The sequence below is a fragment of the Tupaia chinensis genome, unplaced genomic scaffold (genome assembly GCF_000334495.1).
Source record: "Tupaia chinensis unplaced genomic scaffold, TupChi_1.0 Scaffold000074_1, whole genome shotgun sequence".
Classification (NCBI taxonomy): domain Eukaryota; kingdom Metazoa; phylum Chordata; class Mammalia; order Scandentia; family Tupaiidae; genus Tupaia; species Tupaia belangeri.
In genome coordinates this window covers 1607395-1619025 of record NW_006159534.1, presented here as the reverse complement: position 1 = coordinate 1619025, position 11631 = coordinate 1607395, and the positions used below count along the sequence as shown (strand labels likewise).

The 11631-nt window shown below is 55.4% G+C and overlaps 1 protein-coding gene across 1 annotated transcript in view; it reads right to left on the bottom strand.

Moving 5' to 3' along the window:
- LOC102489567 (protein FAM163A) overlaps nucleotides 1-11631 on the bottom strand; it is a 142761-nt gene that overhangs the window by 3569 nt on the left and 127561 nt on the right. The window contains exons 3-6 of the mRNA XM_027767807.1: nucleotides 6409-6498; nucleotides 1904-1924; nucleotides 817-931; nucleotides 1-12 (exon numbers count right to left, since the gene is read on the bottom strand). Coding sequence (XP_027623608.1) covers nucleotides 1-12; nucleotides 817-909 — 105 coding nt within the window. The 5' untranslated portion in view covers nucleotides 910-931; nucleotides 1904-1924; nucleotides 6409-6498. The remainder of the gene's footprint in view (nucleotides 13-816; nucleotides 932-1903; nucleotides 1925-6408; nucleotides 6499-11631) is intronic.

The window sequence follows — 11631 nt, the reverse complement described above, 5'->3', positions numbered from 1 at the left end:
GCAGCAGTAATACTGGGGGAGAGCAGAGGGAAGTTGAGGGGGTGACTTCCCCAAGACCCAGGCACTTTTGACTGCGTCCCCATGTCCCCACCTCCCTGCTCCATGGGGCCCTGAGTCTGGCACTTTGTTGGTGCCAAGAATAAATACAAAGAAACGTCAGAGACCCGTGTGCCATACCATAGGAGGGGACTTCCCAAAGTTCACGGGAAAATGGAACTAAAGTCCAAGTTCATTTTGCTGCAAAGAATTTGAAATCCATGTGTCCTTTGTCTGTAATACGCATTTGCCATGAACTGTTGGAAGACCCCACGTGTATCTTCCAAGCTGTGCAAGGCCGGTACTTCCTTCCCTACCCCACCCTGAGTCTTTGTGTATTAGCTCCAGGCCATGGTTGGGGGTGGGAGTGGGGATGGGTATGGGAAGGAGGCAGGGGAAGGAGGCAGGGGAAGGGGCTTCGGCACCATACCCAGGACCGGGCTGGACTGTTGGCAGCAGCTCTCAGCATCTCCCAGAATGGCACCCTTCCACCTCTCCGAGAACCTCCGAGGGGCAGAGACACACGCGATGACCACCCCCATCCCCACCCGCTCTCTGGGCGCCCTTCAGATGCAGGATCTGCAGAACGCACCACTCCCTTCTCACAGCCGCCTTGACTTGACGGCTGCCACCTTTGCCTGCTTGGGGCCCAGTTTCGGGGTGTTGGCGGCCCCCAGCTCCTAGCCCCTGATGAGCCCAACCTGGTTGTCCCGTTTCCACAGCCCACCCTGCTCATGTGCTGGCAGCCTGGGGCCTCTGGATACAGGCCCGGGCACTTACCTGGAGCCTACAGTAGCATAGGACGGCGATGATGCAGAGGAGGATCACCGTAGCTAGGATTCCGCCAGTGATCACGACCGTTCCCGCTGTCATCCGCCCGATGCCCCATCAAACTCTGCAAAGAGCACGGGAGGGCTGAGCTGCAGCGGCCAGGGAGTCCTCCCAGGGCTCGGGGGTCTGGGGACAGCAGGGGCAGAGGGCCTGGGCCCTGCCAGCCTGAGCCCGTGGTACAGGGTGGGAACGGGGAGAGAGGAGGCGGAGTGCTAATTCCACTCCTGGTACCATCTAGTTTCAAAGGTTCCTGCGTCTTTTTCCTTTAGTCCTGGGCTCCCCTTTGCTCTCTCCTTCCTCCCTTCCTCCCCTAAGAGCGCCCAGACAGAGTAACAGAGGGTTTCCTCTGGGCTGCGAGGCTCAGGGCTAGCACTCCCCGCCTGACCTCACGGGACCCTCACCATCACCTGTGGTTTCACGCCTGGTTCCCAGCCTGGCTCGTCCCAACAGAACACACTCCATAGCCCTGCCCTCCTGGCACATGCTCCCGTGTCCCTGATCCTTGGCCCTGGCTGCAGGCACAGGTTCAAATCTCAAAGTTCCCCTGGGCCAGCCAGTGGCGTGGTGGGTTGAGGTGGCTGGATCCCACATGGCCACTGGAGGTATGAGCTGGGCATGTGTGCGAATGTGCCCCAAATCCTGAAAAGGAGAGGAACGGGAGAAGGGATTGTGGAGTGACATTCCCCGTGAGGTGCACTTCCTCCCTCCCTCTCTCTCTCTCTCTGGCGAGTGCACCTGCCTTCTGGTGAATTGGAAAGAGTTCCACTGCTTCTCTGGCTCAAATCCACACCCCTTTCAGAGGTGTCTCTCCAATCCTCAGACCCTCAGGCTCCAGAAGGCCGCAGCCAGGCTGGAGAGACTGGGCCGGCTGATGGGGGCTGCATGGACGGGGCACAGGTAAGCTGTCCTGGCCTCAGGCAGTGGATGGGGACCCCGCAGCTCCCGGGCACATGGGGACCACGGTTGGCTGCATGCAGGGAACAGGAGGGTGGGGATGTGGCATCAGGAGGATGGAAGGATGACAGCGAGCACTCACGTTAGTAAAGGGAACGGTGACCTGCAAGACAAAAGGGAGAGAGATTTGGGAGAAAAGCGTAAAGCCCAAGATCCAACTGATTCCCTAAGCTCCACCCGCCCTCCTCGGTGAGTCTACAGACCTCCAACCCGGTTCTCCGGCTGAGTCTCCAAGGGGCTAATAGACACATTTCACTTGGGAGTCCCCTGTCAGAGCTCAGCACAAGCTAACGCCATCCTCCTCTCCAGATGGGCTCCCTCCTGTCTGTCAATGGTTCTGCCCTCACTGCTCTGCGGGATTCTGCAGCTGCTCCTTCCTGAAGGGGAGTGGGGGCCAGACGCCCCTGCCCTGCACTCGCAGAGCTGCGGAGCCTGGAGTGTTCACCGGTGGAAGGGGCATTCCTTTTTGCACCCAAAGACCCTGCCCGCCCATCTCTGTGCTCCTAGGGGCTGAGCCCGCCCAGGTGCTGATCCGGTCCCACGAAGGCACTGTGAGCTCCCTGCCTACAGAGTGCCTGGGGGACCAGCTGCATGGACAGACTGGGTGAGGCAGAGCCTATGCTTTACTTATTTGTTAGGTTTGTGCTCACCTGAGAGACAGAGAGAGGGAAAGTAAGAAATCACTCCCCGAATGGGACCAGCAGTTAGCATAATGGCTATGTCGCTGGACTCCCATGTATTTGACCGCGGTTCGTGTCCTGGACCCGGTGGCTTAAACTCACGCCAGGCATGTGTGCGTGCCCAAGATCCTGAGAGAAGAATGGAGAAGGGATTGCGGCGTGGCCATCCCCCCTGGGGGGTGATTTCTTACTTTCTGTCTCTCTGTCTCTCTGTCTCTCTCTGTTTGTCTGGCGAGTGCACGCACCCTATAGCAAAAACCTCTCCAAAAAAAGAAAAAAAAAGAAAGAAATCCCTGGTGGAGAGGAGGATTTGGACATGCACACAGACACACACAGAGGGACTGTCAAGCTGCCAGGTCCAGGAACTGAACTGCAGTCGGCCACATGGGAGTCCGGTGCCTTAACCACCACAGCACCTGCTGACCCAGAGCCTGCGCTGTAACCAGTCTTGGGTGAGCCTTGGCCTGGACAGTTTGGCAAGGCCACGGATGATCTCATTGCCCAGACTTCAGAGTCTCTAGTCCTTCTCTGGCTTCCTCTGTTCCCTGTGCTGGTTTGGAGTCTGCACCTCGAGCCTGCCCCGGTGCCACGGTTTCTCACTCCCTCTCTGGTTTTGTCTCTCAGTGCCTTTCCTACCTGGGGCAGCTGAGCTCCCGTCATGCCCTGTGCCCCCTGAGCCCTAGCACCTTCCAGCACCATACTGACCGCAGGCCGCAGTTAACTGGGCACACATTTTTAGACGAACCTTCAAAGTCTTAGCCTCCTGACTCCCCCAAATGCTTGCTGCCCACTTAGGGTTCCCTCCATGCCCCCATGTGCTCCCACAGGAATCCTCAGCCCCACCTTCAGGCAGCCTGGCTCTTCTTTTTCTGGAGAGGTTTTTGGTATAGGGCTCATGCACTCACTAGAAAGACAGAAAGCAAGAAATCACCCCCCATGGAGGATGGCCACACTGCAATCCTTTCTCCTCCATTCTCCTCTCAGGATCTTGGACACACATGCACACACACTCAGCATGAGTTTAAGCCACTGGGTCTGGGACTTGAACCATGTTCGACCACATGGGAGTCCAGCGACATAGCCATTATGCCAACTGCTGGCCCCAGGCAGCAAACCTTGTGATGGGGGTGCGACATGTAACACGGCCCAGGAGTATGATGAACACAGAGGGGCGCAAGGGCTCCGGCCCCTGGGAGACTTGAAGCTGGAGAGGCTGGGAGTCAGCTGGGAATGGGGCTGCCTCTCTGGGGGCAGTGGGAGTTCCGGAGGGGCTGTCAGTCGGTCTCTGTCTATTGAAATGCTGCCCATCCTCCAAGGCTGGGAGGAGCTGCCCTGACTGCGGGTCCCTGGGGCTCTCCCATTTCCGGACTCCCACTCTGTCATTGCCCAGCGGTGCTTGCTCTTCACATCCTGTCTCAGTGGGCTGCTAGTCCACTTTCATGTGGTAACATCTCGACGTCTCTACTAAATTCTAAGTCCTCTGAGGTCAGGGTCGTGTCTGCTGTTTCCCACCCTCCTGCAGCGCCCTGCACAGTCCTGGCACCACTGCGCCCAATACTAGTCTGTAATCATTCCCCTGTTGGGCAGTCATGTGTCTGGCCGGTATGACTCTAAGAGGCCATCAGGGGGCAGCAAAGGCCATCTCACCCTCAATCCCAGCTGCAGCCTTGAGACCAGTTTTGACTTGGCCAGATGCACGGCAGGCCATGGTTGGGGGCCCCCTGGGCCTCTGGTAGGAGCAGATGCGTCCCAGCCTCGGGGGTATCTACGCACTCTCACTACGCCATCACTTCACCCACCCCCACCTCCCTGCCTGCTCGGCACTGAGGGCTGCCAAGGAGACAGGAAGCTCTGGAATGGCTTGAAGTTGGGGGGCAGCCCTGACCCACCCTAGCTTGGCCTAGCTCCCAGAGATGTGCCCTGCCCACCTTAGGAGACAGAGGAGGATGAAGAAGCCATGCAAGAACAGTGCCCTGCCTCCTCCCTGCCTGCCCTCTGGGCCTGGCCTCCCCTCTGTAGGACCACAGGGGCTGTGCCACAGTAGTGGCCTGGAAGGGTGGAGTGAGGCGTGCAGGCACAGCCAGGGGTCTGAAGGCCCAGGTGCCAGGCCCAGCTGTGCCACTGAGCAGCCACCCCAAGGAAGAAGGGAACTGACCTTCCTTCGCACTTGTGTAAACAAACATAACAAATGTGACTGTGAGAAACAGTGAGATGGGCACGAGAGCTCTTTGTGAACATCGTTACTTATGGGGATAATCATAATCATTCTAGACATTCTGTGGCCTTAAGATCATAAGTCAGGAAGGCACATGGAAAAGGCATGAGGTGAGCTAGCCAGGTCTCACCAGTTTCCCCGAGGGCCTGGTAATGGTGGTACAATTTGGCATTTAAATTCCTCTATTCAGGGCTAGCCCCACAGCACAGTGGCTAGGGAGCCAGATCCCACATGGCTGACCATGGTTCAAATCCTGGTCCTGGCAGTTTGAAAAACCCCTTGGGCATGTGTGTGTGTGGGTGCCCAAATCCCGATGGGGTGGAGAGAGGGAGAGGGATTATGATGATCATGCCCCCTTGGGGGTGCTTTCTTCCTCTCTCAAGTCTCCCCTCTCCACTCAGCAAGTGCGTGCACCCCCCGGCAGTGAAAGTAAATGCCTGCATTGGGGGCTCTCATTTCAGGGGGGCTCGTTTTCTTTTTGCAACGAAGAGATGCATGGAGGACAGTAACCGCCTGCACCTGAGCATTGTGCTCCAGGTTACTAAGAGCCCCCAGGACACTCTCTCCCTGGCAGGCAGGCTCTGAGAAGGCCCCATGTGACCCCTGCCTCTCGGCAGCCCAGCTCTGTGTAGTTGCCCCCCCCACCCCGAGCGTGGGTGTGACCTGTGAGTTGCTTCTAATCCACAGAACAGGGCAAGGGCGACAGAATGTGGCTTCTGCTGACAGAGTACAGGTGATTCTAACATCTCTCTCACTAGTTAACTCTCCCTTGCTGGTCTGGACGCAGCAAGTTGGCGTGTTGGGGAGGCCCGTGTGTCCAGGAACTCAGGGTGGCCTCTGGCCACTTGCCAGCTAGAGAAGGAGGTCCTCCGTCCAGGGGTGCAAAAGGAACTGAATGAGCTAGGCAGGGAGAGAGGAAGCAGGTCCTTCTCCACTCGAGCTTTCAGATGAAACCGCAACCCCAGTTGACACCTTGAATATGGCTTCATGATGGGCCCTGAAGCAGTGGACCTAGAAGGCCACACCTGGATTGCTGACCCACGAAAACTCCAAGATAAACAGTGTGTTGTTTTAAGCTGCTAAATTTGTGGTAGTTTGCCATGCATTGAAAGATATTAAAACACCACCCTGAACCTTATGAAAACTTCCTACTGCAGGAGGGGAAGCCAGACCATGAAACACCTAGGCTACCACGTGTCCAAGTCCAGACCTAAGGGCCAGGGCTGGGACTTTCTGTCATAGCAGCTGCCTGTTGAGCAGCTTCCCTGGGACATGAGAAAGTGGTCCCCATGTTCTTGTCCAGGTGCTAGCAGATTTGACAGAAAGACTCAGTGGTGGCCAACTAAGGGCTGGGGACAGCCAGAGAGGACAAGCAAACCTGTTGTTAACTTAGAATCCCAAGGACCAGCAGGGGCCAGCAGGTGGCATGGTGGTTAAGGCTGCTGGACTTCTATATGGCCGACTGCAGTTCGAGTCCTGGCGGCTTGCTTTCCACTTTCCCTCTCTCTCAGCCTGTCCCTCTCTGGTCAAATTAAAAACTAAATAACTAACTAAATAAATAAAGTTAAATAAAGTAAAAAAAAAAAAAAAAAAAAAAAAGGGGAGAATCCCAAGGACTTGTCCTTGGTGACCAGGACTTTGGAAGCTCCCTCCCTGCCCATCTGGGGGGGAGGGCATGTGCCTTCCACTTACATGAAACAGCTGGAGCAGGGGTGGCTCGTCACGCAGGCTGCGCCTGGGCAGACAGCAGTAGGGGGTGCGTCATGGCCAAGGGCATCAGTCCTGCCAGAGAAGAAGGAAAGATGGGTGACAGCTGGACAAGGCTGGAGGACAGACAGGCTTGCTCCGTGAGTCTAGAGTGGAAGTTAACAAAGGGGTTTGCTTCTTGGGTCCCAGGGCCCCAGGGCAGCCCGTCTAGGCCTAAGGCCATGTCCAGCCTGCATGGACGTGCTGTGTGCTCAGGTCTGCTGCTCCCAAAGATGCTCTCCTTTCCCACCCCACGGAGATGCCAAAGATAGAACCTGGGACACTAGAGGGAGCTTGTGATGGCCCCTTGTCCCCTGCCGTGTGCATACTGGACAGCTAGAAGGTGAGACATCTGTCTGGAGACTGATGAGCCTTCTCACCCACTTTTTTTTCCGAGATATTTTTGCTATAGGGTGTGTGCACTTGTCACAGAAAAGAGAGAGACAGAAAGTGAGAAATTATCCCCCGGGGGGATGGCCACGCTGCAATCCCTTCTCCTTCATTCTTCTCTTGGGCACGCACATGTGCTTGGCGTGAGTTTCAAGCTGCCAGATCTGGGACTCAAACCGCGGTCAAACATGTGGGAGTTTAATGCCTAACCCACTATGCAACCTGCTGGTCCCCAACTTTTTTTTTCTTTTTTAATTGCTGGAGGGTGCATGTGCTCACCAAAGGGACAGGGAGAGAGGGAGAAACACCCCCCAGTGGAGTGAGGTCACTCCAAACCCCTTCCCCATGTCTCCCCCACCCTGTTGGGATTTTGGCCATGCTTGCACATGTGCCTGGCATGTTTCTGAAGCTGGGACTTGAACTGCAGTAGGCCATGTGAGATCTGCCTCCCTCAACCACTGGGCCACAGGGCCAGCCCCACCCACTTGTAAAATGCAGGTGGGGCCATAATTTGGTGAAGATTCGATGAGGATGTCTTTGGAGAAAGCTGTTGCCGAGCTATGAAATTCCCCCTGCACCCACCATGGGGTGCTACACGGCTACCAGAAACAGACAGAGAGAGGAGGACAGTGAGAAAGCACTCCCTGCGGGGATGGCCATCCTCAATGCCTTCTCCTCCACTCTCTTCTCCAGAATTTAGGCGTGCACACACATGCTCCCAGCATGTTTTTCTTTTTTCTTTTTTGGAGAAGTTTTTGCTATAGGGGGTGTGCACTTGCCAGAAAGACAGAGAGAGACAAAGAGACAGAAAGTGAGAAATCAGCCCCAGGGGGGATGGCCACGCCGCAATCCCTTCTCCTCCATTCTCCTCTCGGGATCTTGGGCATGCACGCACACGCGCCCGGCGTGAGTTTAAGCCCCTGGGTCCAGGACTGGAACTGTGGTTGACCACATGGGCGTCCAGCGACATAGCCATTACGCCAACTGCTGGTCCCAGCTCCCGGCATGTTTTTCAAGTGCCCGGTTCAGGACATTGACCACACCATTGGCCAGATGCTGGCTGCCAATACCCTTATTTTCTAGGTGGGATTCTTGAGTCCTGTCCAGCAGTACCAGGTCTCCGAAAGGGGGAGACTGGTGGTACTGGCTGGAGGTGGCCTCCGGATGCCCAAGGGCTAAACAAGGGGCTGCAAGGGACCCCTGGAAGAGGGAAGCAGGGTTAAGGGAAGTTTCACAGAATCAAGAGCCAGGGTTACCTTCTCCCAGCTGTGTGAATGCCAGCAGTCCGGAGTGGTGGGAGAGACCGAGGAGCAGGGTCGAGCAGATGCAGAGGCGCCCAGCCCACCTCCCCAGCCACTGCCAGTCTGAAGCAGGTCCAAACCGGAAGGCAGGAGGAAAGTCCCGCTGTCAGGCTGGGCTGACGCTGTCTCACCCTGGCACTCGGGATCTGCGTGAAGACCACGTCTATACCTCAGAGAACTGTGAGATGGTCACCTATGACAAGGCGAATGAAAGAGCCATGGGTCTGGCCCAAGTCTTTTTCTAGTGACAAGGGAAGGTTTCTCTCACTGAATAGATTTTTTTTTTTTTGGAGAGGTTTTTGCTATAGGGCGCGTGCGCTCGCCAGACAGACAGAGAGAGACAGAGAGATAGAAAGCAGGAAATCACCCCCCAGGGGGGATGGCCACGCCGCAATCCCTTCTCCTCCATTCTCCTCTCGGGATCTTGGGCACGCAAGCACATGCGCCCGGCGTGAGTTTAAGCCACCGGGTCCGGGACTCGAACCGCGGTCGACTACGTGGGAGTCCAGCGACATAGCCATTACGCTAACTGCTGGTCCCTCTCACTGAATAGATTTTTAAAGTAAAGGGACACTTGGGGGTCATTAGATGGCATAATGGTTACATTGCTGGACTCCCATGTAGTTCAAGTCCTGGACCCAGTGGCTTAAAACTCACACCAGGCTGGGACAAGCAGTTGGCATAATGGCTATGTCACTGGACTCCCATGTAGTCAACTGCAGTTCGAGTCCCAGATACAGTGGCTTAAACTCACGCTGGGCATGTGTGCATGTGTGCCCAAGATCCCGAGAGGAGAATGGAGAGGAAGGGATTACGGTGTGGCCATCCCCTCTCGAGGGCGATTTCTCGCTTTCTGTCTCTCTGTCTCTCTCTGTCTTTCTGGCGAGCTCACCCACTCAATAGCATTAACCTCTCAAAAACAAAAACAAAACCTCACACCAGACAAGTATGCATGTATGCCCAAAATCCTGAGAGGAGACTGGAGGAGAAGGGATTGCAACATGGCCACCTCCCCTGGGGTGTGATTTCTTGCTTTCTGTCTCTCTGGCAAGTACAAGCACCAGATAGCAAAATCTCTCCTGGAAAAAAAAAAGTAAAAGGACACTTGAAGGGAAAAAAAAAAAAAAAGTTGCTTTTGAGCACAAACCACGCGATATTCTTATTTTACCTACCAGTCACGTACAGAGGAATCCACAGACGTCTAAGAACTCCAGGAGATCTGGCCCAATATCTATCTTTCTTCTTCCTTCCTTCCTTTTCTTTTTCTTTCAACACAGCATTGCCTTTCATTTTATTATTTATTATTAGTATTATTTTAAATTGCTGGGGCTGGCAGGTGGTGTGATGATAAGGGCTCTGGACTTCCACATGGCCGACCAGTTTGAATCCCAGACCTGGAGGCTTGCTTTCTCACGTCCTCTCTCTCTCTCACTTTGTCCCTCTCTGGCCCAATTAAAGTAAAGAGAGAAAGAAAAAGAAAGAAAGAAAAAAGGAAGAAAGAAAAGAAAAGAAGTTAAAAAATATTTTAAAAATTGCTATAGGGCACGTGCACTCACTAGAAACAGAGAGAGAGAAGGAAAGTGAAAAGTACCCCTCTTCCTGGGGGGACGGCCATGTTGCTATCCCTTCTCCTCCACTCTCCTTTCAAGATTTCAGGCATGCACGCACACGCACCTGCATGATTTTCAAGCACCAGGTCCAGGGCATGAACCGCACTGCTGAGCTGCACTTACTCCACCAGAAGCTCAAGTGTCCCCTAAAGTGGAATTTCTCAAGCTGGCTTGAGGGTAATAACCACCAGAGTGACCTGTTATAAAATGGAGATTCCAGACCCACGGAAGTGGGGGCTGCAGGGGTGGGGCCCGGGACTCCGACCTTGGCTGGATTGAGTCTTACCATCCGGCCTGGAGGCGTCAGCAGGTGGCATAGTAGTTAAGGTGCTGGACTCCCACATACCTGACCATCTGGCCCTTTTGGGAAATGAGGCAAGAATGAAGGTCTTTGGGAGGACTTCAGTCTGGAGGCAGCAGGGGATGGGGGGGGCGACCTTGCAGGGCCTGTGGCATATCTGTGCCCATGACAAGGCTGGCTCTGGTTCTCCTTGGAGGAAGCAGGCCAGAAGTCTGGAGGAAGGAAGTCTGAGAACTAAAGGCACCTGGGCGGAAGGGAGCCAGTCAGAGGTCTCAACAGGAGACCTTCTAGTCCAGGCTAAGCAGGGCATGGAAAGCCAGCCTGATGGGGGGGCGTGGTGGCACCTGCCCTATGGAAAGCCAGGCTGATGGGGGGCGTGGTGGCACCTGCCCTATAGAAAGCCAGCCTGATGGGGGGCGTGGTGACACCCGCCCTATGGAAAGCCAGCCTGATGGGGGGCGTGGTGGCACCCGCCCTATGGAAAGCCAGCCTGATGGGGGGCGTGGTGGCACCCGCCCTATGGAAAGCCAGGCTGATGGAACGTGTTGGGAAATGGTCTCTGGTCTCTCTGAGGGGGCCCCCTGGTGGTACCTGCCCTATGGAAAGCCAGCCTGATGGGGGGGCGTGGTGGTACCCGCCCTATGGAAAGCCAGCCTGATGGGGGGCGTGGTGGCACCCGCCCTATGGAAAGCCAGGCTGATGGAACGTGTTGGGAAATGGTCTCTGGTCTCTCTGAGGGGGCCCCCTGTCCTCCGTGACCTCAGCTTCACGGAAGCAGGGTCCCCTCACCTCTCCACCGGGCAATGCTGGCAGGAAATGCCAGGCACAGCTGGCACCAGCACATGTAATTAACTATCGACTGCCCCCTGCTTCCAGCTGGGGCCCCTCAGGAGCACAGGTTAATTGAGTGGAGCCCGAGCACTGGCTGATCTCAGTTTCTTCTGATGCAATTAAGCCTTCTCCAATCATTTATTAACTCATGAAATTGACACAGCAGGTTAGCAGCCCCAGGGAAGAGGAACGGTTTTTTCCTTGTTAACTGGCCTTCCTGGACCACAATCCTCGGTAAGGCTGGCAGAGGGGACGGGAGGAAGAGTCCTTTCACTTTCACTGTCTTTATGCCCATCACCAAACCCCAGCCCCAGATGGAGACTGGGAGCGTCGGTGAACACGTGGGTTCCTTTGTCCAGGACGGATACAACAGCTACAAAGGCGTGGTTGTTGGAGAAGAGGCCGCTCCGGCAGACACAGGAACACTTGCAAACCATCAAGGAAAAAGCCCTCCAGAACCTCAGTGTCATAATGGGCAACAGATGGGTGGATTTGGAAGAGGCCAACTGGAAAGGCTAATAAGACAACGAAGAGAGGGGCCTGCCTCAGAGCACCGTAGTTAAGGGCTGAGCAAAAACCAGCCAGGCCCCACTATGGTGGCCTACAGTTCAAATCCCAGCCCTGGGGGCTTGATGGGACTTGATAGAACATACCGGGTATGTGTGCCTAAAAGCCTGATGGGATGGAGCGATGGGGAATAAAGAATTGCAGAGTGCCCATGCCCCATCGGGGGTTT